This window comes from Apis cerana, linkage group LG7 (assembly GCF_029169275.1).
Source record: "Apis cerana isolate GH-2021 linkage group LG7, AcerK_1.0, whole genome shotgun sequence".
Taxonomy (NCBI): domain Eukaryota; kingdom Metazoa; phylum Arthropoda; class Insecta; order Hymenoptera; family Apidae; genus Apis; species Apis cerana.
The window spans coordinates 10,495,882-10,523,366 of record NC_083858.1 but is presented as its reverse complement, the minus strand read 5'-3'; the positions used below and the strand labels follow the sequence as shown (position 1 = coordinate 10,523,366).

Sequence of the window (27,485 nt, the reverse complement as noted above, 5' to 3'; positions counted from 1 at the left end):
AAATAGTATCGATATTTATATCATTTGTTATTAAATTCTTTATTTTAATAGTAACTGTCTAGTCATACAAAAATAATTTTTATTAAATTTTAAATATTTGCGTTGATAAATAATCGCGTTTGTTCAAGTAGCGAATATTGAATGCCCAAATTTCTTCCACTGAAATTGTGGAAATATTCATATTCCTGGTTCTGAATCACCTGCAAGAGTGATATATCAGCAGTCATTAAGGAGACTGCATTGGATTTTTCGCGTTTATTATATTGCGTTATTAAAATTTGAGTGCATAGAGTAGTATTGCGTAAATAATTCATTGTTTGCGGGAATTTTCTATTTTTTTTATATTTTTTTTTGTCAGCTGTAAATTAATTAATATTGCAAATAATATAAAGCACTCATCGTGGTTTATTTAAAAATGTTTCGTTATCGAATGGAAGATATTTTTATTTTAGTAGCTTTTCTGGTTACTAAATTCTTTTCTTTTTCAGCATCTTTTATTATATTCTGCGTTTGTTCCAAAAAATATTGGTAATATATATATTTCTATATTTTATTTTTATTATTGGTTAATTATTTTTCTACAATAAATTTAAATTCTCTTTATTAAATTTTTTAAAATCAATAATGGTGAATATTCATTATAAAATTTATTTTTTTATATTATTTGAGATTATAATATTTCAATTTTTCTTTTTTTAAACATTACTAATCCTTCAATTAAGTTTGTTTCAGATATAACTTTCAGAAAGCTTCAGTTATATATTTCAAGAAATTGTGACACTTGAATTTATCATCAATTAATAAGTAATTATATCTTATGCAATTTTACTAATTATTTATAATTTGATTTGTTTCAGAAACTATTGTGAAATCAAAATATATATTTCTTCCTCTTTTATATATTTTAAATATATATTTCTTATTAATATCATTCTATAAGAAAGAATTCTAAACAAGTCATAGATTCTTATAAAAATATATTTAGATTTTTTATAGGTAGGATAAATTATATACATGAGTCTATAACCAATTGAAATAACTAAAGATATATGTTTTATATAATATATAAAAATATTTCTTAAAACATAAATGCATGAGATGTGTTAATAATATTAAAATAATATTAAAAGTGGTGGTGGTTAATATAAAATATATCTAACTCTGTGTAGAATACATTTCATTTTCTTTGGTTCTTTAATGTCATAATTATCAATATTTTATATTTTCATGACAATGAATGTATAAAATATCGATACATACATAAGTAATCTGTAAAATTTTATATAGAGTTATTAAGATAATCTAATTTTAGGTTTAATTATAGAATTTCTTTTGCTTAGAATTTCTTGTTTGTTGTAGTAACGATTGAATGTTTTGCAATTTTACATTAGAAGGAAAATTTATTATTGATTTTAAATAAATTTTTGCATAAAGAAGAATAGATAAGATAGATCTTGTGAATTTTTTCTTAATATAGATATTTTTCAAAGATATATATTTATATTGATTATATCATAGAAACACTGCTTTTCTCGAGGTCGGTATTTCAGAACGAAGAGATAAAATTCCGTAAGATGTCGTGTTTATTCTGTACTTCATAACCGACGTGATCTTTTCTTACTCGATAACTATAATTCGCGCTAAAATTTATTTTATAATTAGTTTAATTTATTTAGATTTAAAGTAAATTGAAAGTTTTGATTTAAATTTTAAGTTTTAAATTTTGAATTATAAGTGATTTACTTATTTAAAAAAAAAAATTATTATTTTTCGTGGATTATCATATATCGATAAAAAAATTTTTTAACTATTTTATCGATCTCGCTCGTTAGATCTCGTTAGTATAAGAAAGTCACTGAAGATGGCTGATACGAAGCGTCGCAAAAGGCGCCATCGGAGCGTTCGAAATGAATGGGAGTGTACCAAAGAACGGTCGGCGACACGGCGGCAGACCGGCCGGCACTTCGTGTACCGTCGTCGCGTCGTACGGACGTGTTGTTCATCGTTCTTTTCTTTCACAAGGATCTCCTAGCGGTATGACACTCCTAATCAAAACTTTACCCGAAAACATACGTCGATAGTGTTATTACCATTTGAAAACGATTCATTTCTACGGTTCTCGTTTAAATAAAACTCGCGTTATATTCGCCAAGGAGTCGTATCGTTTATCCAAAGAATGCGATTCGGAAAAAAGAGATTCGAACGATGATTCGGAAGTGAATGGAAGAACAGTGTCTTATTGTCAATTAAGTGCAAAGTGCCTGTAGAGAATTATCTTATTTAAAAAATATATATCGAAAATGGAGCCGCAATATTCATCGGAAAGAGTCTCGTTTTTCATAACCGCCAGATGTCCCTCTCTCGGTTGGATCACTGGCGGGAACGATCGTTTTATAAGCGTCGCGAACTTGTGACGGTTGACCGGTGGTGTCTCGCGTTCGAGACGACAGTGTTTCAAATCCTATTCTTTCGGTTCTAGTGTTATGTGTGAATGTGTCGGTTGATTTCGTTTGAGAAATCATGCCGTTCGTGCTACGCAGAGTGGAGCCGCGTTTCTTGTGTCGCGGACACGTGCCAGCGGGATCGACAGCCCAGGGTTGGCCAGTGGGTGCCGAATTGGAGGCGGTGGCGAACGGTGCGCTGACCACCTCGTTGAAGCAACTCGCCTCGCTCCTCACCATCGCCGAGGACATCTTTGCGGAACTGACTGCCGAGTTGACCGCTGTTGCCGATCGGAGCAGCAATCTGCGCCAAAGGATAGACAAGGTCGAGGAACGTCTCGCCACCGTCGACCCGAAGAAAGTACCAGTCCGTGAGTACCTACCCACTTGCTTATACCTTCGCTCGCTTCTGCATTTCCGCTCACCGCCTTATCGATGCAACGCACAAGCGGCTCGTTGTGCGAGATTGAAGGCGGTTGAATGTCGGTGTATAAAAGGTTAAACGTTTTAGAATACGACAGATATTAATTTTAATGAAAGGAATTTTTATTTTATTCTCATGTATTATAATATATGTAATAATCTTTTGTCGATCATCTATTCGAATATTCATCAGGAAATTTATTTATTTTTTTTTTTTTTAAAATATAAGAAACATTCGCTCGATGAATTCTCGAAACTCGCGGAAGATATTTAAATCGAAAACGAATCGATAATAGATGGAAAGTGAATCGGTCGTAAGATAATTTTGAGGTTCATTCAACCGCGAAACATTCATTCATCCTGACCGATATCGAAATATTTGATTTGAGCCGAATGATAAGCGATACTTTATGTCACACATAAACGTTGCATAGATATCCTGTATGCGCTCATGGATCGAATAGCTTTAAAGTTAAGTATCACTTCAGTTCGTGTTTCGTGCACGCTTATTCTTTATCGAGAGGAAGCTTTAACGTCGCGTCGTAAAGTCGAGTGTTAACTGTTGATCTGTATTTTGGCGATGAGATTAGCGTGTTAGGTTATCCGGAAAGTTCACGTCGAATTTTAGGTAAATAAGGTAAATTAGATAACATAGTAACCAAGATTGATTGAATTTTTATTTGGTGGATAGAAATTTTGATATTTTTAATATTTCTCGTGATTTTTTATGTGAATTATTTTTTTGACTGTAGTTTTTTTTTATTTTGAAATAAATATAAGAAAAGAATATATAAAATTTCACTTTTTTTCTAGAATATTTTATCATAGAATAATTTAATAGTTACAGTATAATGATCGTGATCGGAATATTATTACAGTTTTATTTTTTAATTTTCAATTTCTATAATATTTTTTTCAAAGTTTCATTTTTGTCGAGTATATGAAATAAAAATCAAATTCAATTCGATTCAGAAATTACGGTACGGAAATCATTAAATGTACAAAATTCTACTTCATGATTCCTTGAATTATTACCAATTATGATCTAATTAATTAAAATAAAAATAATTTATTATCCGGGAAAAAATATTTTCTCATTTCTCGTTCGAAATTCGTCTATTCGATTTCATTACTTTTGCGCGATAGACTTCAATTAGAATTCACCATTGTGTTTCGTTATACATGAAACGTCAATTATTTTTTCATCTCACAAAATCATTCCCTCTTCGTTATCGTGTATCGAGGATTGATTTAATAAAAACTAAATTAAATGTACGTGAAACTTTTGAAAGATATATAAATCCATACCTCGGTAAAATAAATCCAATTAAAACTGAATATTATTTTATACAGTGATTATATTTACATTGAATAAGTAAACATTAGAATTTTAAATAAGCAGTAAATCATTTTTCAGAATTTTTATCGATATAAAAAATAAGCTTAATTTAAAATATTTTTGGATTCTAACTTCTTGAAGAATTCTAAGGTTTTTTAAATTTTACGAAATTATTTTTGTCAGTATTTTAATTTAATTAGCGTATAATAATAATTTTTTTGAGATATAACGAAACTTTAAACTTTATTTTTATTTTATTATTATTATTATTTTAATCCGGTCTTATTTATTTTAAAAAATAAAAATTCAAGAATAATTTTGATAAAGAGTTTCTTTTGTGAAAAAGAAAGAAATAAAAAGAGAAAAGAAACAGGTTTGAAGATCTTAGAATAATGCATACGTAAACTTTTCAGGTTGTCGATTTCACTTTTAACACAGGTGTAATGTTTAGGCAGAATCAATAAAAGACACAATGAAACATTTCGTTTTCTCTCGAACAATTTTAAACATCGTGTTTGAACTCTTTGCGTAATCGACTGTTCATCTTTTTCGATAAGTTATCTATGAATTTTAAAATAATTCAACGGAAGCAATAGATTCAACGAATTTTCTATTTAGCTCATTTCTCATTTCTTATACTCATTCCATTTGCTAAAATTTTAAAAATTGAACAATTAAAATACAAATCACTTATACTTTTCCATCGAATCTAGAGTACATGCTACACTTAATTTTTTGAAATGTACACACTTCAAATCTTTATTTTTTCACCGAATAATGAAAAAAATTCTAGCTTATCCCACAATAAAATAACACTCGCAACAACACGGGTAACGCTTATATAACATTCCATCGAATCCCGTGGTACACACGTACCTATTACACGCTATTGGCCCTCCACCAGATCGTACAAATATTTCTCTCGACGCGAACCACGTCTTTGGGAAGCGTCTTTATTATCCAAGGCAAAGAATCGTTGAAATGCTGAAGGGAGAGCTCGGTTCGCGCACAATGCGTTCAAAGTGCACGAACGGGTGGCCCTCCTCTTCCAAACTCTCGCAAGTTTCGAGCCTTTCCCTATTCGCCTATTCTCCGTCTTATTAACATTCCATTCGCCGATGCGAATGCATCACCGACGTAACTTTGATTGGCGTGTTTTTCCCCCCGCGATCCTTTCTTTCCCTCTTTCTTCGTGGCATACCTAGAACTCTACTTCCTGTAAAAAATTTCGATTACTTCTTTCTGGAAAATCAACTATTATAATTTCGAGAAAGATTCGATTCTTTTTAATTTCGTCTGGAGATAATTCTTCGTCCAACACTTCTCTTCTTACTCATCTTCGAGAATTTTTGAATTATTCTCAAAATAATTCAAATTTATATATATATATATATATATACACAATGTTTTAGAGTTTTAGTCGATTTCAAATGAAAACAAACACGGAAATATATCGATACACAAAAATATCAATAACTTCAAGCAACTACTCGTGAGCAATTTAAGATGAGACAGAGTTTCTTCCCATCACCCAACGTAAACTTACACTTTTGCGTACCAAACTTCACGTTCATCTTCGAATCAACCCCTCGAATCTATTAACACCCTATACTCGAAGCGTTTCGAAATCCCATCGCCACAAGCACCATAAGAACCACAAGATCCCGAGGCGGAAAGATAAGAATGTCGGATGGGAGGAGGAGGAGGATCGAGGAATGGGTAGAGAGAGAAAGAAAAAAGAGGGATGAAGAAGGAGGGGAAGTGGGTAAGGCAGGGGGATGGGAGAGATGTATCGTGGAGACCCACATTACGAGGAAAACGCTCCGGGTTACCTGGCGTACCGTGGGAAACGGATCTCGTCGCCGAAAGCGAGTTTCACCTGAGAAGGACGAAGGATTAGCCCGACGCTCATGCCTCCTCGATCTCCACAAAGAATCCCTTGTTCCGTTTTCTCTCTCTCTCTCTCTCTCTGTTTCTCGAGCTTGGGATAAGGAAGGAATCAGCTTCCGTCGTATAAAACCGCCACTCCTCGGGAAACACCTCGGTCTCGCAATGGGATGTAATAATTATCGAGGAAGTTGATCCCGTTGCGCAATCTAAGCGAGGAGGAAGGTTAGGTCGTTAAGAATTTCTATTGTTCCTCGAATGCATCGCGAAAGTGAATTCTCGCGTCGTGTTGGATTCGAGGATAGCTCGTAGTTGGAAAATATATAATCGTGGAGAGAGAAGAAATAAAAAGAAACTATATGTTTGAGACTGTTTCAGAGATTGCGTGTGTTGTTGATAAATAAATATTTGAACAAATTGATGATAAAATCGGTGGAAAAAGGTTCATTTGTCGATCGATCGATCGTGATATTTGAATATCTTTATTTATTTTTAAAATAATTCGATGATAATAGTAATAATAATAGAAATCTACGTCGTATTCGTACGATATTGCAAAATTTCGCGAAGAGAAAATCTCTATCTCTAGATCCCCGTCCGGGGTTTCGTAACTAACTCTCTCGGTGTGGAGAAACACTCGAAGCGTAACAGCTTGGTTAGTAGCATCGTTGTTCCAGCTACAGCCATTTCAACCAACGTTAACCGCGACATTACTGTTTTAATTAAAGACACCTTCCTCGAACGATCACTCTTCTCCTTAACCATTATTCATTTCCTCGGAACTTTGAAACGCACCAAAAGGGATATTAAAAAAAAAAAAAGAAAAAGAAAAAAAAAAGAAACGAATAAAATATTATTTAGACAAACGATCACTCTCCATCTGCTTATCCATTACTTATTCCTCGAAAGTAATTATGAAACACCTTGAGCAATGAAAAAAGTGTTATTTTATTTCCGAGATATATACCTTTCTCAAACTGCCAATCTTCTTCTTAACCGTTACCTTATTTCTCCAGTAAGTAACTTCGAAGCGTATCGAAAGGATTTTAAAAAGAAAAAAGGAAAATATTTAACATAAACATTGTAAATTTCGGATCCGGTTGGCAGAACGATGAACTCTGGACGTACCTCTCCTCCTCCAACGATAACCTCGCCATCGTAGTCACGCTACCCGCTCCACCCGCTCCTCTGCATCCTCTCCTAAACGCGCGCGGGACTCGCCGAACCGAGGAAGCACGTGGTTTCGTTCCGCCAGGTTTCGAGCGTGTCCTGCCCTCGAAATACGATCTACAGTGCAGATCCTCCACGTATGGTCCTTCGTTCCCCCCCTCCTCCTCCTTGCCTTCCTCTCGCCAAGCCTTTCTCCAACCTTTATTTGCCCTTTATTTCTCTCTCTCTCTCTCTCTCTCTTGGCCACAGTGAAAGATCGAACACCCTCGACCGTGCGAGGTATTACCATATTACCGTTCGAGCATATCAGCCGCGTATTACCATACACGACTGTATCCAGTAACAGCTCGAGGCGTTTCTGTGTTGCGACGCGGAACGCACGGCCTACAGGCCTACGAGCCTAGACGCTGTAAAAAGACGGTGGTAGGGCTTCCATCGGCAAACAGCTGAGGCTTCTCCCTACGGTCAGGGCCCCTAACCCGAGGGATCGCTCGAGTCGTGTCCCGGGGCTCTCTCGGGGCGCCTCTTTTCAGACGTTTGGGGGCCGCCCGAGCGGACAGCTGACTGGTGCCTAGGTAGACGATCGGCTGCACCGATTCTTCTCTGCCTCCCTTTAACGCAAGTTCAAGGCTGGTGGGGAGAAGGGAGGAAGGTGGTGGTTGAATCAATTTTTGCTACAAGATGGAAAAGGTGGAAAGTTCGAAATGGTTGTATATGATATCGTCGGTGGTGCGAAAATGGAATAAATTTGAAAAAATTTTTCTCCCACGTGTGATAATTGTTCTCAATGTAAAAGTCTCTCCTTAATAAAAGGCTCGAAGGATGTATTTCCATCTCAAAATTTAAGGAAATGTTGGTTGAGAAACGCTGTTAGAGATTTTAAATCCAACCTCTCTCCACGTGTACAAAATCGACGCTTTGGTTTTTGAGATATTTAGGAAAAAATGGATACGCAGCTACTTACTTACCTTCAGATCCGCGGTTCGAAAGAGATAAGCGTGTCGTATGTCCGCGCGCGTTCACGAGAGAAGTTAAGCGATCGTTTTAATTGAATCAGGAGTCGCGAGGCGTAAATCGTTCCTCGGTTCGACTTTGACGCGGCAATCGGTCAACGATTGTGTCCGACCGGTTAATTAAATCTTGATAGAGTGGCACGTCGTAATTTCAAGCATAAGTCGGAGATATACGCGAAGGCTTTGTTCCTCTTGTGGACTTTTTTCTTGGGGAAATAATTGATATACCATGGGAGTGTAAATTCAATTAATAGAAAATGCGTATTGCAATGTTATATTATTGTTTCGAGTTAATCGGCACATAATATTTGTATCTATTAGATAATAGAAATAATAAAAGTATAACGCAGTAAGTCATTTTTTCAAATATTAATTTAGAAGATCCGAAAAGTGGATAATATTTGAAAAACTCGAACTGAGGAGATCGACTTTTATCGCTAGTAGATTTGTCGTCGATGTTTAAATTCGGTTGGACGAGTAGAAAAATTACAAAACTAAGAAAGAAAAGGAAAAAGAAAAATGGTGGGAACATTCCAAGGAACGTTTCAGCGTTCATAAAATTGCGATACACTCGCAGCTCGAAAGTATCGACAGCCTTGAACCCTCGTATAGGCAGGTAACCTCATGAAGGGTATCGTGAGCTGTGGTGAAATCGCGATTTATGTCCACATAGGGAATATGGTGTTTGGAGGGAAGAATATGCTGGTATAAACATATCGTTTAGCTTGTTTGTCGGCTTCGTATTAGCATAAAGTTGCGTGTCCTGCTCTTACTTTGCATCTTCTAGAGGTCTGTTCTCTCGGTTTCCAATGTTGGAAAGTTATTTAAGCGCAGGTTAGTGGCTGTGCAAGTATACTTAGGCGAATGTTTCGAGTAAATAGAAGATTATCTTCGAAATTTAAAGTAACAGGTTTATTTAAGAGGCGTGTAATAACCCCTCTCCCCCTTCCCTTGATATTCTTTGTTCATACTTTTCGTTATTCTAGACTTATCAACTAGACACCCCATACGAATTGGGTCAGTGAAATTTTTATCCGATAGAATTAATTAGCATAATTCAAACAGGTTCAACCACTTCTATTTTTTCTCTATTTGTCATATTTCTACATAGTTGCATAAATTATAATCGATAAAATTCTCTCTAAATTCAACTTACTGGCAACGTTCTTTATTAAATCACGAATGAATCGAATCGCCCACCTTCTCTTCCTCAATCTTTTAACAATACCCGTTTTCTAATCCCATATTCCTAATATCTATTCGTCCAAGTCTTTCAACAAACTCTTTCAAACTCTTTCAAACTCTTTCAACAATTCCAACATTCGTTTCACCCGATATCCGATCCAAGAGATACAGAATCTTTTTACCACACACGCTCCTATCCGTAAAATGGAGGATCAACTAAGATACCCGGTTGGAGAAATTAAACGGCACGCTCGGATGAAGCGGAAATAGAAAGTTCTTGAGAAACTGGCGCGCGAACTCGTTCGACGCAAGCTTCATTCAGCATTCCATCCGCGTTTAATCACGGTTTGAAGCGCGTTCGATCATCTCCATATCGATCGAACGGGAAGATAAACGCGATGGATATTGCGTAAGGATATCTCGTAATTACGTTGGCCGTTACGTTCACCGTTGTTGTACGGTTTCACGATGTTTCACACGACGGAAACGCGGTCGTGTTCGACTCGAAGCTGCATTTCGCGTAATTACGGCATAGCCAGGCATAGGTGCAACGCGTGCCCTCCTCGTAGGGCCGGGTTTTCCGGGGAGACTCGAGGAGAGGTATGGCAGATGGCACGCAATGGCACGTCTCTCGAATTATTAATTTACGCTGAATAAGCCGCCAGCCGAAATTCGTGGTAATTGAAATTACCACGGTCGAGGTTGCTTCGGAGACAAAGTGCCATGCGAAATTGGCCCGTGGTGAAATTAATACTTGTTGGCTACTTGACGAGTTTCAGATTCGGTGTTTGTTTGAAAATATTATTTAGAGGAGGGGGAAAGGGGTAAGAAAAGATTGTTTCGTTAATTACGATCATAATGGGAATGGAGGTTTGAGAGGAGTAAGTTTGATAGTACGATAGGAAAAATTCTGTAGATTTCTTTTTTTCAGAAAATTCTTTAATTTTGTAATTTTTGAAGCGATTTTATACTACGAAATGCGACTTATGGAAGTAAAGAGTTGTTCGTAATCGAAATTCAATTATTTTAATTTTAATTTTTATCTTTTAATCTTTACTAGATTAAATGAAGTTTCGTTTATGTCAGGATTACGATTGCGATTGATTTCTTTTTCTTCGTAATGTAATACAATTTCACTTGAAATATTTCATCTTGCGAATTCTATATACGTAATCATCCTTTCGAAGAAAGTTATTTTGCCTATGCAAATAGATTTCTCAATTTCAATAAATTTCGAATGCCTATCTTCTTTACATAGAAAATATTTCTCGATCAAATTTTTATATACGTTTATAATAATTAAATTTTTTTTTGGACGATCGCGAAATATTTTATACTCGAAGAGGATCATTTTCGTTTCAATCATTTCTTTTTTTCATCAAGGAATTTTTCACACATTCATTTCCTTGATAATTCTAATAAACGAGTATAGTTATTCAGTGACGCATTTTCTTCGATCATTCAGTCTTTCTTTCTACTTACACGTACGTTTTCTTGAAAAACCCTCAACGCACGCGTTCAGACAGAGAATCATCTCCAACGATCTCGATAATTCTTCTCCAATCCACTATCGCGATTTACGACGTTAAAGAATTATTTAAGAATCGATCTCGTGCCAATGAACGATAATAATCGCGTTCGAATCCTTTTTTTATCTCTCTTGTTTTCTGCCAATTATTAAAACAAAAAAATTCGTTCTCGGCACAAATCCACGCAATTTTTCCTTCTCGACTCCCTTTCTCGACTCTCGAAGAGGAGAACCACGGGAGCCCTCGATATCGGGAACGAATCGAACGGTTAGAGCGGAGTAATTTTCTTGCGCCTTGCAATCTTGCGAATCCTCGAAACGCGATGGTCTTCTAATTACAGGGATCGAACGATGGGTGCAATCAGTACGTTTACGTGCAGTTTGCGAATAATTTCTCGAGATGGAGCTGGAAATTCGCGATAATGGAAGGAATTGCAATCTTAGTGTTTCTGAAAAGATGTTTTGTTCGATGCAACTATTCTCTCTCTCTCTCTCTTTCTCTTTCTCTCTCTTTTTTTCAGAGATGATTTATTACTTGACAACAATAATAATCCTTTGATTACTTTTGATACTTAGATTTTCTTATGAAGAAAAAGTGGGAGATGAAACGAATGGTTGATTTTAGATTTTGCAAGAAAGGAAAGTTTATTTTTTAGAAATTTTTTTGTAAAGAAAAGAATGTAACGTTCGTCTAGAAGATATTTTATTTAATTTAATCTTCGAAATTATATGCTTAAATGTTTGCAATTGCAATCAGATCACTATTGGAAGTGGAATCATTATGATTTTAAATTAGGGTGTTTTTATAAGCGAGGAAAAAACGAAATGTTAATTTTATGTCATTTTGCGAAAATTAACACTATATGTCGATTATTTGAGCGGGAAATCTCAGTCAGTATGTCTGACTGAGATAGCAGGAGAAAGTAGGTATAACACTTACATGTATCCAGATAACTCGTTGAGAAGAATAACGATGGAGCCATTATATCTAAATTACGCAGTATTGTTGCACAACAAGTAGCTGTTCGGCAAATAACCGAGTAATATTCACATCATGGCAAGTCCCTTCTTCCCATGTTCTCGTGTTTATCATTTTCTCTTTAATATGCAACTTATTACGTACGATACAAATATTACGTATAAACTCGTATACGTTTACCTACGTATATCTTATGCAAATTATCTATGGAATTAGATCTCGAACATCAAATTAATTCTTGATTACAGGCAAAGTTAATCGCTGTAATATGATAATTAGATTGTATGTAAATAACATTATTGTTATTACGCGTAATAATATTATCATAATTGTTATTATTTATATTATCTGTAATAATATAATAATCATTATTGTATCGCTAATTGGATATGGCAAATTATTTTACATAACGCGATACACCTCTTACACTCACCCTTGCACCGATTTTAAATTATTCGACTCGAAAAAAATTTTGTAGAAATTTGCTTTCGTTTTGAAAAATTGCGTGCTTTCGAAATTCGACAAGTTCGTAAGAAAATGTCCACGAAATGCAAGAGGCGCGCGTTCGAGGATCGATGTTATTTTCTAACGGGTACTTGGCCATAATGAAACGTACTGTTCTCCGTGTTCTTTTAACTCGAGGGTCTTGACTGGTGCTCGATTCGGCAGTTCGAAAAGTCAGCTGGTCGATGAGTCGGCCAGAAACCCTTGAAACCACGCGAACAATACAAACCCGGAGAACAATCGATCGATCGAGCAGCGGCAAGGCTGACGTTTTCAAACGGCGCGTACATCTCTGAATGATTCCACTGTTTCGTAGTTGGAAGGGTTTTTCTTTGTCGGAGGAACGCCCTCTGAATAAAAATCGGCGTTCTTCCACGCGTTAGCGTCTCGCTGCTAAGCGACTTATCGCCATTAGTGATACCGTTCCACAAGTTGACGTTGCATTTTGCGTGTATCTTAATGGATTGCCAACCGTTCAGACAGCCGTGAGACATTTTTATCATTTATCATGCACGAAAGATATTGTACTCTTTAGCTGCGTTGGTCTAAAAATAAAACCTTTTCTTTTCTTTTTTTTTTTTTTTTAGGATGATTCATTTAAGAAAATCGAATTTTTGAGAATGGTTTAAAACTTTGATTATTTATCAGACTGCGGATATTTATTCAAACTATAAAAATACATAGTCTAATTATTAGAAAATTTCTTATGAGATTCTTTGAATTTATTCTTAAAAAACTCGTTATGGATATGGAAAATATAACGAGAAATAACAAGTTTCAATTTATTTATTTATTTTTATATTCTTCCTGCTAAAGTTGTTCCCAATTTTGGCTTAATTTTCAATTTCTACTAAAGATACAAATTTCAGATATATAAATTAACCCGTTAATTATATCACATCACGAATTAAATTATTTCTGATATTTCTAAAGGCTCGTATAGTTGATAACGAAGTTAAATAAAATAAAATAAAATAAAAAAGTTTTAAGATCGATGAAGAAACAAGTAGATGTTTCGATAGCAACCTGCAATGAGTTTTTTAAGCTCTTGAAAAACTTTGCTTGCTACGAGCTGATTGCTATTTCCGGTGTATCGAAGCTCCCCCAGAAAAAGTGTTCCATTTCGATTCAACCAAGTTTCGAACGGTTTTATTCTCACATAGTCTAAAGGAAAAGAGTCAGAATAATTCTTTAAAACCTTTTTGCTTCAGTTTGGAAAATTGAGTCTACATATACGGTACAAAATATGAGAAAAATGTGATTTAAAGAAATAGTTAAGATAAAAATTCCTAGAATATCTTCCAATTTCACAAAGCCACATCCCAAGAGAACCCCAAGATTCAAAATTCCTAGAATATTTCTCAGCGGCCAAGTTCTATCTTTGCTGAATCGTTAGTCCGAGGGGAGTTCGCGATAAATCGATCAGTAATGGATCTAATTGGGCCGTGCCGCGAAAGAATCCGTGCACGAAAGGCGGGGCACTGACGAGGGCACGAGGATCTGGCCGATAAACGAGATATCGCGCTCCTTGTTGTTGTTAAGGTAATGGTAATCGAGGATGGCTCGATAAGGACGGCCAAGTACATAACTACAACGAGATCGTTTCTTAAACTCGTTCTCGTAACGAACCCCCCTAAGATCCTTTCAAGATGTTCTCCGTCAGATTTGTGGACTCTCGTATTTCGCGTGCGCGTAACATATTGTCCGCCTCGACCGTAAAACAATGTCAATCCGGCACAATGAGACGATTTCTCAGCATACTCAGAATCGGAGGCCAACGTCAAAAGCTGCGGCATCTTAAAAATTTCGCTTAGAAATGATATGGAGAGATCTTCTGGACATTATCTCGAGGGGAATTGAACAGTTAATCGCTTCGATTCGTTAATTTTTCTTTAAATCTATTTTTTAAACGTTGTATGAAATCCATTTCGAGATTATTTTTTTAATTAAATGATCCGGCGTTTATCTCTGGAAAATATCTCTCGAGAGAAACTTTCGAAAGTTTTTATTATTTTATAAATAAATTTGGGCCTTTGGAGTCTCGAGTCCCGGAGCTCAAGTGGATTCATAAGAATCCTGAATGGGTCTTCTCTGTAACTTATAAGTGTATTAAAAATTTTCGCAAGTAAGGTTTCAAGGATTAAGGAATTCTTTTTTAACAAATTCACAAATAGTATTGTTTTCGTAAAAAAAATTGGTAAAATACTTTCCTTCGAAAGGAAGGAGAACTTTCGTCAAGTTTTCTTTAATTAAAAATATTGTTTAAACAGGATGCCTCGAGAAATATTTATTCTTTCTTTTCTAAAAGATAAATACGTGCTTTGAAGTTGAATTTTATCGCGGGAAGGTTTAAATATTACCAGACACCGTTTCTAATTTGATTAAATTCCTCTTGTTATTATGTATTGATTTCTTGAAAATTAATTTTAACGGAGAAGAAAATTTATTTCGTACATAAAACTTTCTCTCATTCCACGTGGTTAAGTTTACACAGATTTTCAATAATTTTATATTTCCATCAACGTAAATTAATTAAATATATATATCGACAACTTTCGTTATTCGCTTTTTATCGCTATTTATTATTAAAATTATCTATTTCAATTGACTCCGCGATACTGATTTATCTAACCAATATGCAAATCACCGCATAACTGCATGATTTAAATTTGTCGTTGAGCCCACGCAGTGCACGCATTTCCGTAAATGTCTCTCCCACTTCGTTTTACAAGGACACGTGTATTAAATTTGCATATATCACGTTACATTTACGAGATATCGATGCGCGGCCCTGCCGTTTTTAGGCATCCTACAAATTGTAGAAAATAAATTGACCGTAATTATGCGATTGCGCCATTGAATGTGATTGTTAATAGCTACTTGAAAAGGGTTAAATATAAAAAAGGTCGAAGAGGAAATAATGATGCAACACGTAATATATATATTTTCTTAAACGTATAAAATAAAGTACCTTGAACTTTTTTACGTTAATTAATATTATCTGTTGTTCGTCCAAGTGAAATTATGTTATACAATTTTACTTGTAGTCTAAGGAAATATATTTTGATAATAGAGTAAAAAAAAATATAAATATATTTCTAAGAAAAGAGGAATGTAGAAATGAATATGGTTCCAAAGAATTAAAAATTTTTTTTTTAATATAATAAAATGATATAAACCGTGGATACAGGGTTATATTTATATCATTTATATAAATATTAAACAAATGCAACTTTTTTATTTCATTCGTGATATTAATGTTTCGTTTAACCGTGATAAATACGTAAATACGTATTTATCATTCTTATCAAACTCTCGATTCCTTGAAATTTGATGTTTAAATACACCAATTACATCATCATACTTGGACGATGAATTCCGCAGAAAAAGAATTTAAAAATCGGCATAAAATAATTCTTAACCACAATCCATCCACAAAGAATAACATTCTCTTCTGCGAGAAAATCTTTAACGATTTTCATTGACAAACGAAGGCAAACAAATTAAAAAAAGAAGCAATTATAATACAATTCTTAACATTATCTATCTTAGAAATTATCTCGCCCTCGAAATCTTAACGATTTCTCGACGAGCAAATGCTTGTCAATAAACTAGATACACTTGAAAACCTCTCCTTGTTCAAGAACGTGACGATATCGCGTGTATCTATCTTTACACACACACACACACACACACATTGATGATCACGGTATTGACAAACTTGCGCTTCGATCCAATCGTTTCACTTGGACTGGCCTAGCCTAGTTTAACCAACGTCGCATTGGCAAACACGATAAGAGCACTTTTCGAGCCAATCGAGTAATCCACCGATGCTTGGAATACTCCCAATAATCGAATGGAACGATGATTGAAAAAAAAAACCTCTTACATCTAATTGTCGATCTGTGTAACGAGGTTCAATGGGTTCGTGCCACTTACAAAAATCCCTGATGGACTTTTCCACACTCTCGATCACATATCGTATGAGAAGTTCAAAGGCTTGGCCATCGAAAATATTTCTTGGATTTCTACGTGATGGTATATTATTGGAAATTTTTATCTATATCTAATTCGTAAAGATGATTTTAAAATTATTAACATTGTTTTACAAATATATTTAACTCGTATATCTTTTTTATATAACTATAAATAAGAATAAAGAGATGCGGGTAATGTCGAATAAGTAGTGGAAATAAAGTAATTAAACGTATAGACACGTCAAGCTGTCGTTACGAATTACTCGACAGCACGGAAACAAGTCAATTTTTCATAAGAGCACGCAATCTCTACGTTTCTTGCTGTCCAATGTTATAAGAGACAACGATTTCTAACAATTCTTCCTCTTTCTTTTTCGAGGGAAAAATCTACGCACGCGCGAATGAAAATGATTGGAAACGCTGTAGTGTACCGTCTTTTCGTCAATCACTGTGCTTAGTCGCGTTTAACCTTTCCGTTAAAGCGGCCTTCGCAGAGGGCTCGCGGAGAGAACGCAGTCTTCGCATCGCGCTTCCATCGTTCCGGGGCGTGACGCGTTTCGCCGCGATTTATCTTGAGCGGCCGAGCTGATGCATCGTAAACAGAAATGTTTGAGCAACGGGGTCATTACTCCCGCGGGATAATCGAGCTGTAACGTAACGTAACGTAACGTCTACCGAGTGAGTTAGCGGTTGCTCCGCTACGTGCTTGGCCTCGGCTTGGCCAATCGTTCGAAAGCTCACTTTTCCTCAATTCCACGCGGTCTTCTCGCCGAACTCGAGCTCTAAAGAGAACGCCGCTGTTTAAAAACTTCATTTCGTTATCCCTCCTTTTATTTTAGTTTCAACAGTTTCAGATGAAACGAGATAATTAATGTATAATCGCTATGATTGAATGTATTAACACTATATATATATACGATTTTAATATCGCTTAATCATTAATCTTGAAAATATATCGGAATTAAGTTCGAATGAGATGGTGCATAATAAAATTTATTATTATCATTCGATTCAAAGTCACCTGTCCTAGATGATAAAATTGATTATCTTCAAAGTCTATCGATAATTCTGCTATTATTATTGTTTAGTGGGCCGGCAAGGAGAATCGCAGATAGAAGAAAGAGTTGGTTTCTCTAGGAACGGTCAGAGGTCGCGGATCAGCTTTGGCAGGCTAACATAGCCGAGTAATGGTAGTTAATAACAGACTCGCGAGACGTTGAGGGCAGGTGCGCAAGTCGTCGTGATTAATTAACCAATGATAGGTTCTTTCTTGCTTCTTCCACGTGGAGTTGGACAAGAATTCCCATGGATTCTCTCACGATAAGGATTTCCTATAAGAGGCTACGTATACACGCTCACTGTTTTAGGATGGATATATGAAAATGAGATTTTGTATATACATTTCTTCACTTATATAAGCACGTGAGATATTTATCTACGCGTAAATCATTCAAAGAATTATTACGAACGAAGAAAAGAAGATTAGAAAAGAGCGCAAATTTCTAGGAAAAAGAAGAATATTGTAAAAATTTGCAGAAATTTTTAAACTAGATCTTTAATTCATAACCTTTCAATTATTTGCACGAAAAGAAGGTATTAAAAGAAAGGTAAATGAGTAAATCAATTTTTCCCAAAAATATCTTTTCTGTTTCAATTTTAAAAAGATTCGAATATCGTCCGGTTATTTTTCTATCCAGCGTCGATGAAAAATTACATTTCGAATCGTGGAAAATCTCGTGGTCGCGATTTTTCTTAGCCAGCTCTCCTGGGATACCGTAGCGCGAAACCGTTGCGGATGCGTTCCCTCGAGACGTCGAGGAATAATTACGATTTCGTAACGGATGGACTCGGCTAGGAATTTTCTCGAGTAACGCTGTTACTTGTTGTTACTCGCGTTGGTCGTGGATGAAAGTTTGGCGCGGCTCGCGTGGGACGATAAACGCGATGCCGAACTTGGAGAGTTTCTGTCAGGAAGGAAACTTGAAATTAATTAACGGCCTTTATGCGGAATATGTGGGTTATCGTAAGGCGCCGCATGGGGATAATAAGAGACGGCGGATAATTGGCCACGTTCCGGCTTTACGATTTCGAAACTTCGTGAACGGAACTTCTAAATTGCTCGATTTCACGAATTAGCGACTAATTTACTTTGCCCCTTTGCCAATTTCCCCTCTGCCCCGGGAGAGAAGTAAATTTTCATTCACTTATCGCGGCGCATTTACCCGATCGACGAACTTCAACTCTATTAATTTATCATTCCGTAAATCATTACATCCATAAATATTAATCTCTCTCTGTTCGTTGCGATATTGCTCTTAGAAAAAAACTTTTCACGAAAACTCGATTAACGCTTCGATTCGTCAGAGTTCGTTATTAATCTCGACGATAATTCCGCGATGTAATCTCTAATAAATTTACAATTTCTCACCGATCGGCCTTTCGACACAGCCATCCTCAACCGTACGAAGTGTGAAACAGAGAGAAGAACATTGGTTCTCGAAGCTAAGTGAAAAGGAAATGAAAAAAAAAGAAAGAAAAAAAGAAACAAATATTTAAGAAAGAGCGGAACAAAAAAGTTGCCGTTGTCATGCCTCGTAACCGTGACGACAACAACATTACTTCGGCTTTCCCTTCTCCCCTTAAAAACGTTCTTCTCTTTTAACGCGTGTTTCCACGCGGCCGTTCGAAATCGCGTCGCTCGTTCGCAGCGGAATACGAAAACGCAGTGAACGGTCGCGACGTGACGTTTCCGCGCAGGTATCCAGGTGAGACGAACGGGTGATGCGCGTCGTGGCGGTGGAAAATATGCAAAGCTCGTTGAAGTGGGCCGTAAATCATTCGTGGAAAAAATAGTCGGCTCGCGCGGAAATATTACGCGGGGCTGTGACGGTGGACTACCTTCTTCGAGCAGGGAAAATAAATTCTTAGTTCGCCTGTGGTATATGAATCTTGAATATCTGCAAATTGTCTTTCGGTGTTTACACGAATGTTCGCTCGAAGCGGAATAGAAAAAATGTAAGAAATCGTTGGAAGCTTGAACAGGTCGAGGCTTATTTATTAGTTGGTTAATTTTACACTTACGGACGGGAATAGAAAATCTTCTCTGTAATAATAAATTAAATTATTCGCGCTGTATACAGTATGTGTATACATAGACCAAATCTTTTTCTTTCAACTCCGTAGAATTAGCATAAATCTCTTCTATATTCGCGAGTAAATTTCAAAGTAAATTTCAAGTGTGGTATATTTCCCTTTTCTTCTTTCGATTATTTCAATCGTATGTACATTCCTCTTCTGAAACCTACGCCACTCGCCGCACAAGTAGATAAATATTAACAGGTCCCAAGGTTTGTCCAACCTTGACCAGGCAACGCGTCCACTCTTTATCGAGAGAAATTCGAAAGGCTACGATAAATTTTTCGCAATAAAAATAACAAAAGTGTCAGAATTCGAGCGTTATTAATGATTGGCCCACGTTCGCGTTCAGGAATATGTTCCGGGTCTCTCGAAGGGAAGGTTTCGAGGAGTGTTATCGCCAAAAATATCCGGCAATCATCGAGAGGCATCTGTTTTCCACCCATACACGCGTGGTTCCTCGTGCTATGGACGAACGTGGAAACGAGAAGTAGGGACGAAAGTGGCTGCGCGAGAACGAGCTATGCCCGCAATGTAGGGAAAAGGAATAAAAATAACGGTGGATCCAGTCTGGAGACCTCTCTTTGTCTCGGGATGCTTATCATTCTTTCGACAAGTTCGCCTCGTCGAGCAGGGAATTCCTAGTTAACGAGAAGTCGAACACGGCTGGCGCGCACTTACATATTGGAGTACACTTGTATTCCTAAGCTTTTGCAAAGAAATCATTTATAAGGAAACTTTTTGTACTCGTGAATAGGGAAATTATCATTTTATAAGTCGAGATGAAGTTCTTTTTCAAAATTCGAGTTATTTTGTTGTTTCTAAATTATTGTATATTTAAAGAAACTACAATCTGTAGTGATTCTATCGCACTTTTTTCAATTCACGATCAACTAGGGTGAAATTACGGTAATCTAGGCATGCTAGGGACTTCGGATTATCGAATAGAGTATATTGGATTATCGAACTAGAGCGTTAGCCGAGTAAAACGTAGACTGAGAGAAAGTTAACGCAAGTTAATGCAATTTGTTGATAAAAATAAAGAAATCGAAGATGCTGGAATGATTATTTTTCTTATCAATATTGTTAAGTTAGAATTAAATAATAATTTTATAGTAAATTTCTTCTTTTTTTTTTTGTATGTTTATGATAATGGTTTATAGGTTAAAATGCACGATTAATTAAAGGAATTGTCTAGTGAGAAGAACTTTAAACATTAATTATATACGGATTGTGAAATTTTTCGAATCAAAAGGGATTCGAGGAAGCGAGTCTCTTGCTTGAAAGTTTATGACGAAAGGTTTATGACTTTGGGACAGGAGACGTGAAGGTTTATGACAGAAATCGTAACCATTTCTCCGTTTAGAATGTTACATTGTACTTTCGTGCTTTGAATATAAATTGTATCTTGTGGTTCTACTCTACGCGAATTTATTGCATCTTTTGCTTCTGAATATGATTAAAAGACAATAGTGTACCGTTTGTTAAATCTTTACATTAGATAGATTAGAAATCATTAATCTACTATATTAACTGTATTAATAAAAATTAATGAATCTCATTTTCTTTCTTTTTCTTTTAAATTAAATAAATATTTTTAATATTTCTAAAATATTTTTTTCAGTTTGTCAGAATTATCTAGAAAATGCGCTCTAATGAATATCCTACATATATAGGATTTTATTACTCGTAATAAAGATGATATAAATAGATAATATAAATAATAAAAATATTAGTAAATATGTAATAGAGATATAAATCATCCTCGGTTAATACTTTTTTCTAATCTGTTTCGTGTATAGACATTCCCTTTTTTTTTCTCTCACTTACCTTTTCTCGTCACCTTCTATTTGCGTTCCAAATAGACAATTCGTCGCATACATCTTCAAACAACGTTCAACCGTTACTTGTCACTTGACACCAATCACTCTAAAAAACGAGCAAATTCCAACGCGTAATTTAAAAAATTTCAACGATAGATTACATCATAAAATTGTAATCGAACAAAACTTTTTATGAAAAATTTATCATCTGTAATAAATGTACGCGACAGTCGTAACAAGTCTTTCAACATCGTTAACAGATTTCGAACGAAAAGAAAAGACGGACATCCCAAGTCAACAATTCTCTCAATTCTCTTCCCAAAAACCAACCGCTCGTTGTATTCCTTGACCCCCTTAATCATTCTTAAAGAGAGATGCCGTTGAACCTACTTCCGATTTTCTCGAGGTAAACTCGAAGGAAGGGAAAAGCTTCGATTCGGAACACGTGCCCGTTGATGTCAAGCGGGCTAAAATTAAGCGGGAGAAGGGTCTCCTTCCCTTCTTCCCCTCGTCCCTTCACCCCCAGTTTTCTTCGCCACATCCAGCTGGCAGCCGGAAGTGAGTCGAAAAGAGAGAGAGAGGAACGTTTAGAGGAATAAAAGAGACACTTCGAGGGGTGCAAAACAGGGAGACAAGTATATATATATATATATATATACACATGTACAAGAGTAACGTTGCATTCGACTAGTGGCCTACTTTTATTTTTCGTTATTATTCCGCCAGTGGCTCCCTCTGGTGGCGTTCCGCTGTCAAATTCCCTGATCACCCCTCGAGAATTCGATAAAAACTTGAATTCCATACGGGATACCGGATGTTCCGGTTCGGAAAGCACGATTCGTTCACCATGTGAGAAGCTGTTCCACAATTGAGGGTTTTTCGACTGGGTTTCCCAGATGTGGACGGGTCTTTTTGACTTTTCTTAAATTTTGAAGATTCACGTTGTCAGCCAGACGTAGTTGCAGTAAATCGTATTTGTTGTAAAATTTAATTTTTCCTATCTTTCGATACGTTTTGTTATATATCGTCCCTAATTTTTAGAAATTTCAACTCGTTGCAAAGTGATAAGAATTGATATAGATTCATAAATTGATTATTAACTTCAATCTCATTTTGGAATTAACGAAAAAAATAAAATTTCATATGAAAATGTATTCTCAATTTATTTGTAAATTCGAGCTGATTTGGTTATATTGGTTTTCGTTCGAGATTTACGAGGAATCGATAGATTTGTACAAAAGTGAAAGCTCGAGTTTCGTTCGAGGATCCACAAGGTCTTGGCTTGAAAGGAGAGCCACAAGAGAGGACCGTGTCTCTCCCTCATTGTTTGGAAGGATATTGAGAAAAAGCAGACCGGCAAAGAGAAGTACGACTTCTCTATAGGGAGCCCCATAAAAATGACTTTAACCTTCGAATACCTGTTCAACCAGATCGAATGATTTTCTGTGGTGAGATTTCGATTTGTTTTCAATGGATACATTCACTTTTACAAGTTTAGACAACTGGGATCTTTCGAGTCTCCTCTATCAATCGAGGAGAGAACGTTCATTCATGGATGATATCAGAATATATAAAAGTTTCTATTAAAATTGATAGAATTTCTCTGTACAATACATCATCGTAATTATATAACGTATTACATTAGTAATTAAATTTTAAACAATATTAATATTCGTCTTTACACAATTATTGTTCACAATTTTTTCTAAATTTTAATTAGAAATACCAATCCGTCGATTGCAAAACGCGAGGAAAGAATTTCTCTTATTTCTTTTCGCGAAATGAAAACCAAAAAAAAGAAAGAAACAACTTAAAAGAAATATACCAGCACGAACTGTTGGTCGATCTTCAACGGACTTCCCAATTGTAAGTGGAAGAAAAATTCTTTTCCCCCTCAAACTGCGTAATTTCGATTCACCGAAGTAGTTGAGCGCGTCACGAACGCATCGAAGGCACGAATCATCACGTGACACGTTCCTCTTAGCCGACGAACAAGAGGAAGAGGAGGGTACAGGTGACCAGGTTCATGCCTCCTGTCCTGAGCACGAACCGAGCAGGAACGCGCGTTACAGCAGATGTAAATGTATGTATATGTATACCGCGCACGCTTCCACTGGTGGCCCGCGAGTTATCAGGTGTTTCCCTCGACCAACGGACCGACAGCACCTGCTGCAGGTACACACGTTGGAAATAGAGTCAACGAACGATGCCCGACCACGCGAAACCACTTTCAACGCTCCGTTCCTGTGCACGTGTTCTTTTTCGCGTCCCTCTTCTTCAGAATGTTACACCAACTCTGTCTTCCCTTTATATAGGGATTGTTATATAAAGTTGAGACAATCCACCATCGGAGAAACCAACGGGGAGCGAAAGAAAGGGCGAAGAAAAGGTGGCTTTTCGTTCAACTGCTAAAACGATACGTTTTCCAATGGATCTACAGGAAACACGCGTATAAACTCGAGTAGAGCTGGAAAATTTTCCATTTAGCGTTCGATCGCTGGTGGTGAGTTGCCGCCAACAGCGAACTTATAGACATGGAGGGTAGCGGGCAAAGGGTAGTTGGTGGAGGACCGAGGGGAGGGGTGGTTGATCACGCGACCAACGAGAGCCAAGGTTATTGACATCTTCTCTGTATGCAGACCCTGAACGCGTACAAACCCTAAAGGTATCCACTCGTTCCTTTTTGCGCGTATCGTGTCAGCTCGTGGATGGATGGATAAGCATTTCGCCTTGGGTGTCGAAAGGTATATTGGGATTAGGGGGAGGGGGCTGTGTAGATAAGTCGGTTTTTTTTATTATCGTCACAAAGAAACGGTACGGTGTCGAATTTATTTGGACAATTTTCGTCGCTCGTTTGGATTTATCTAGAGAATTGTTGCCAAGAACGGGAAACAATGGATTTTTAGCCTCGTTTATTTATTCCAATTAAAATTTATTTTATTACACAGTTCCAGAAATAATAAGCCTATTCTTTCCTCGACAAAAACTTTTCTCTTCTCCATACGAAACAACGATAGACATGTCTATCCTTATGGAATCTCGTCGCGTGAAGTCGACGGCCAGAAAAGAGTTCTCGTATGTAGTAGCATCGTAGAAGGACAGACGAGATTCTCGTATACTTCTTCGCATCGAAACTTGCAGCTTGCAAAGAGAACTTTTCCAGCACGAACATCACGCTTGCTTCACTTCACCACCCTTTAATTACGCGGCCACTAATTGGCAATTTATTCATCGGCACCGTGATGCCATTACGTGCGGCATCTCCCTGTCGGAGTCAACCGCCTCGACGACGTCCCTGTACAGGTATCAATTTTTTCATCGAAAATTTACAGATGAATACCTGTGCTCCTTTCATTTTTTATTTATTGATAATAGTACTTTTTAAACAAACTTAATTTGTCGTGTCCAGTTCTCTTCTTTTAAACATTACGATTTTAATCTCGCACTAGATCTCCTTCTGGAACAAGGTTAAATTGTTCATAAATAAACATCCTTTCTTTTTTCTTTACACGAATACCTCGAATGATATTTGTTCACAAAAATAATCATCATTATAAGAATGGAACTCGAATATTTATCCAACGTTGTACAAAATAATATTCATCGAGAAGTGCGACACGAGTGTGTTCAACATTGTTGAGAACGATATCCGAAAGGCGGGAATTTCAAACAGCGTTCGAACGAAGCCAAGGTGTGACGAGGGGAGCAGCCAATTGCATTGTGCCGCCTCGCGATCGAACCACTGTTCGATTCCTCCCCCGGTGAAACGAGACTTTAATTCACCGTAAATGAAGTGTCTTTCAGCCTGACAATAGCGGTTATAGGGATCGGTGCAAACACATTTCGCGTGGTATTTTCACCCCTCCTCACCACGAGAGAGGGTGCATAATACGTATCCAGGCTTAATTATCGCCGACCCACATTCTTCCCTTCGTTCCACTTTCCAGGAGTGGATTCGAGAAAGATTCCCCTCCATCCACGGGATTTGGAACGGTCTCTCTTCACCGATTATATAACAACGAGGCGAGCCTCTTCGATGCGACATTGCGGTTTATTTGGAGGATTTTTGATCGATCATTTCTCTTTTCAGAGAATGTGTGAGAGTGGTAATGGAATATTTTATTCAGAAGATAAAAGATATATTTTTGTGTGCGTATCAAGATATACATAAGAGAGATAATTCGTTGATGAATAATTTTTATACTTAGTCGAATAAAATTAGAACGCGTTGAAAATATAATTTGCAATGAATGTTAATGTCACGAATGAATGGCTGTCCTTAGAGCATGTAAGCACGGCCAGCGTGTATTTGAAAATTAATCCATACCGGTTATCAATTACTCCCACGTGTCGTAATATACGTCAATCTATTAATCACTTTAATACCAATGTAACTCTCACGTCAAATTGAAAAGCGAAAATTAGTGAAAATACCTGTTCGCATTCTTCTTACCACGATTACAAGTAACATCGATATATATCAAAGTTAATGATTAATAATTTCAATAAATATTCTTAAAAAAAGGATCAGGAAAATAAAGGAAAGGAAAAACAAAAATATATATATATATATATATATAGAAACAACGATCTCTCGAAACATTCCTGCCTTACCTAGCTGAAATATTCAAAGAACGCAAGGCGAAGGAGGAAATTCCGTATTCCGCAACCTGACGCCGGCTCACGCGTGGCGAATGTCGTTATTTGGAAGTGCGAAAGCAGCGTTGCAAGTGTTCCATTCCTACGTGACTGAAATTTCGTTCGAACCCCCTCTCCTCCTCCCCATATTTCATGGGGTGGCGGCGACCCTCGATGCAGAATTCATCGGACCGTAACTCTTTACTTTTTGGAGAGAGAGAGAGAGCAAATGCCGGCTGCTACACAGTATCTTACGAACACGATTATCGCCGATTGTCGCAGGGCCCTCGTCGTGGAATTGTCACGTGTTCGTTTTCGCAGGCTAGCTGGCGCACCTGGTATTGTTGTTGTTGTCGTTGGGAAGTTTTGCCGCGTTGGAGATCGCGATGCCGTTAGTAAAAGTTATGATGTTTCATCATCGATTGAATCGTCGACGAGTGTTTTTAACGTAACGTTATTGCAATTCAATCCCATTGTCCTTATTGGATTATTTATATCTCGATAAATATTTATATCGATAATGCTATGGATTGATAGATAAAATTGAGTTTGTCTGCAAGAGTGTATATTTATATGGAGTAATATTGTTTATTGGTTTTACAGTTTTCTCGAAAAGTTTGCTCTCTCTCTCTCTCTCTTTTTCTTTTGATGATATTGCAAATAAATCTGGAGAAATAATTTGACACATAATGGAGTTTAGAAGTTTCAGAGAAGCGAACGCACCTGGCATGGAAGGAGATGTATACATAAAGTTGAAACTAGTTACAGTAGAAGTTGAATCTAAACTTTTATTCATATGCAAAGCGACATTGTGCAGGATGTATATAGTAATATCGATCCGTAAACTTCTCTCCATAGTTGCTTATGAAAGATTTTCACAAAACAAGTATAGTATCGATATATTGATTAAACATTATCGAATCGTGATCGATTATCGAAAGAAAAAGTTAATCTTTAACCTTTCCTCGAGTTATAATTACCTGATACGGGATTTTCATTCTTCGATAGAGATAATTCTAATATTAAACGACTCTTCTCGGAATCAATCAGGATGCGGCGCGTACCACTTGCACATCAGCTTCCATGCCTTTGAAACATAATAATAATCATCCACGCGAGTGCGCATCAAATCAAGCGTTATTGCAACAAGCTTGCCAGGAAATGATCATTACCGTTTATCCTTCAAATTCCAAACGAAAATCAAATCATCGTCCGCCAAGCGTGTAGGTATAAAATTCGTTCCAGCCGTAAGTATTTGCCGTGCCGGTGTATATTCGACGCGATGAACTTCACGCCACGAGGTGCACCACATGTCGGAACCCCTTCGAGTGCTTTGGCTGATATCTAAACTGATGGTTATAACACAAGTGTGTCGATATTGCGATTTTCATTTCGACCCAAGGGTCCCACCCTTCTCGACCAGGGTGTATACACCACACCCTT

At 36.6% G+C, this 27,485-nt stretch overlaps 1 protein-coding gene across 1 annotated transcript in view; it reads left to right on the top strand.

Annotated features, from left to right (window-relative positions):
• The first annotated feature begins 1,939 nt into the window (after positions 1 to 1,939).
• The window catches only part of LOC107999383 (uncharacterized), a 101,984-nt gene continuing 76,438 nt past the window's right edge, over positions 1,940 to 27,485 (top strand). The window contains exon 1 of the mRNA XM_028667499.2: positions 1,940 to 2,812. Coding sequence (XP_028523300.2) covers positions 2,521 to 2,812 — 292 coding nt within the window. The 5' untranslated portion in view covers positions 1,940 to 2,520. The remainder of the gene's footprint in view (positions 2,813 to 27,485) is intronic.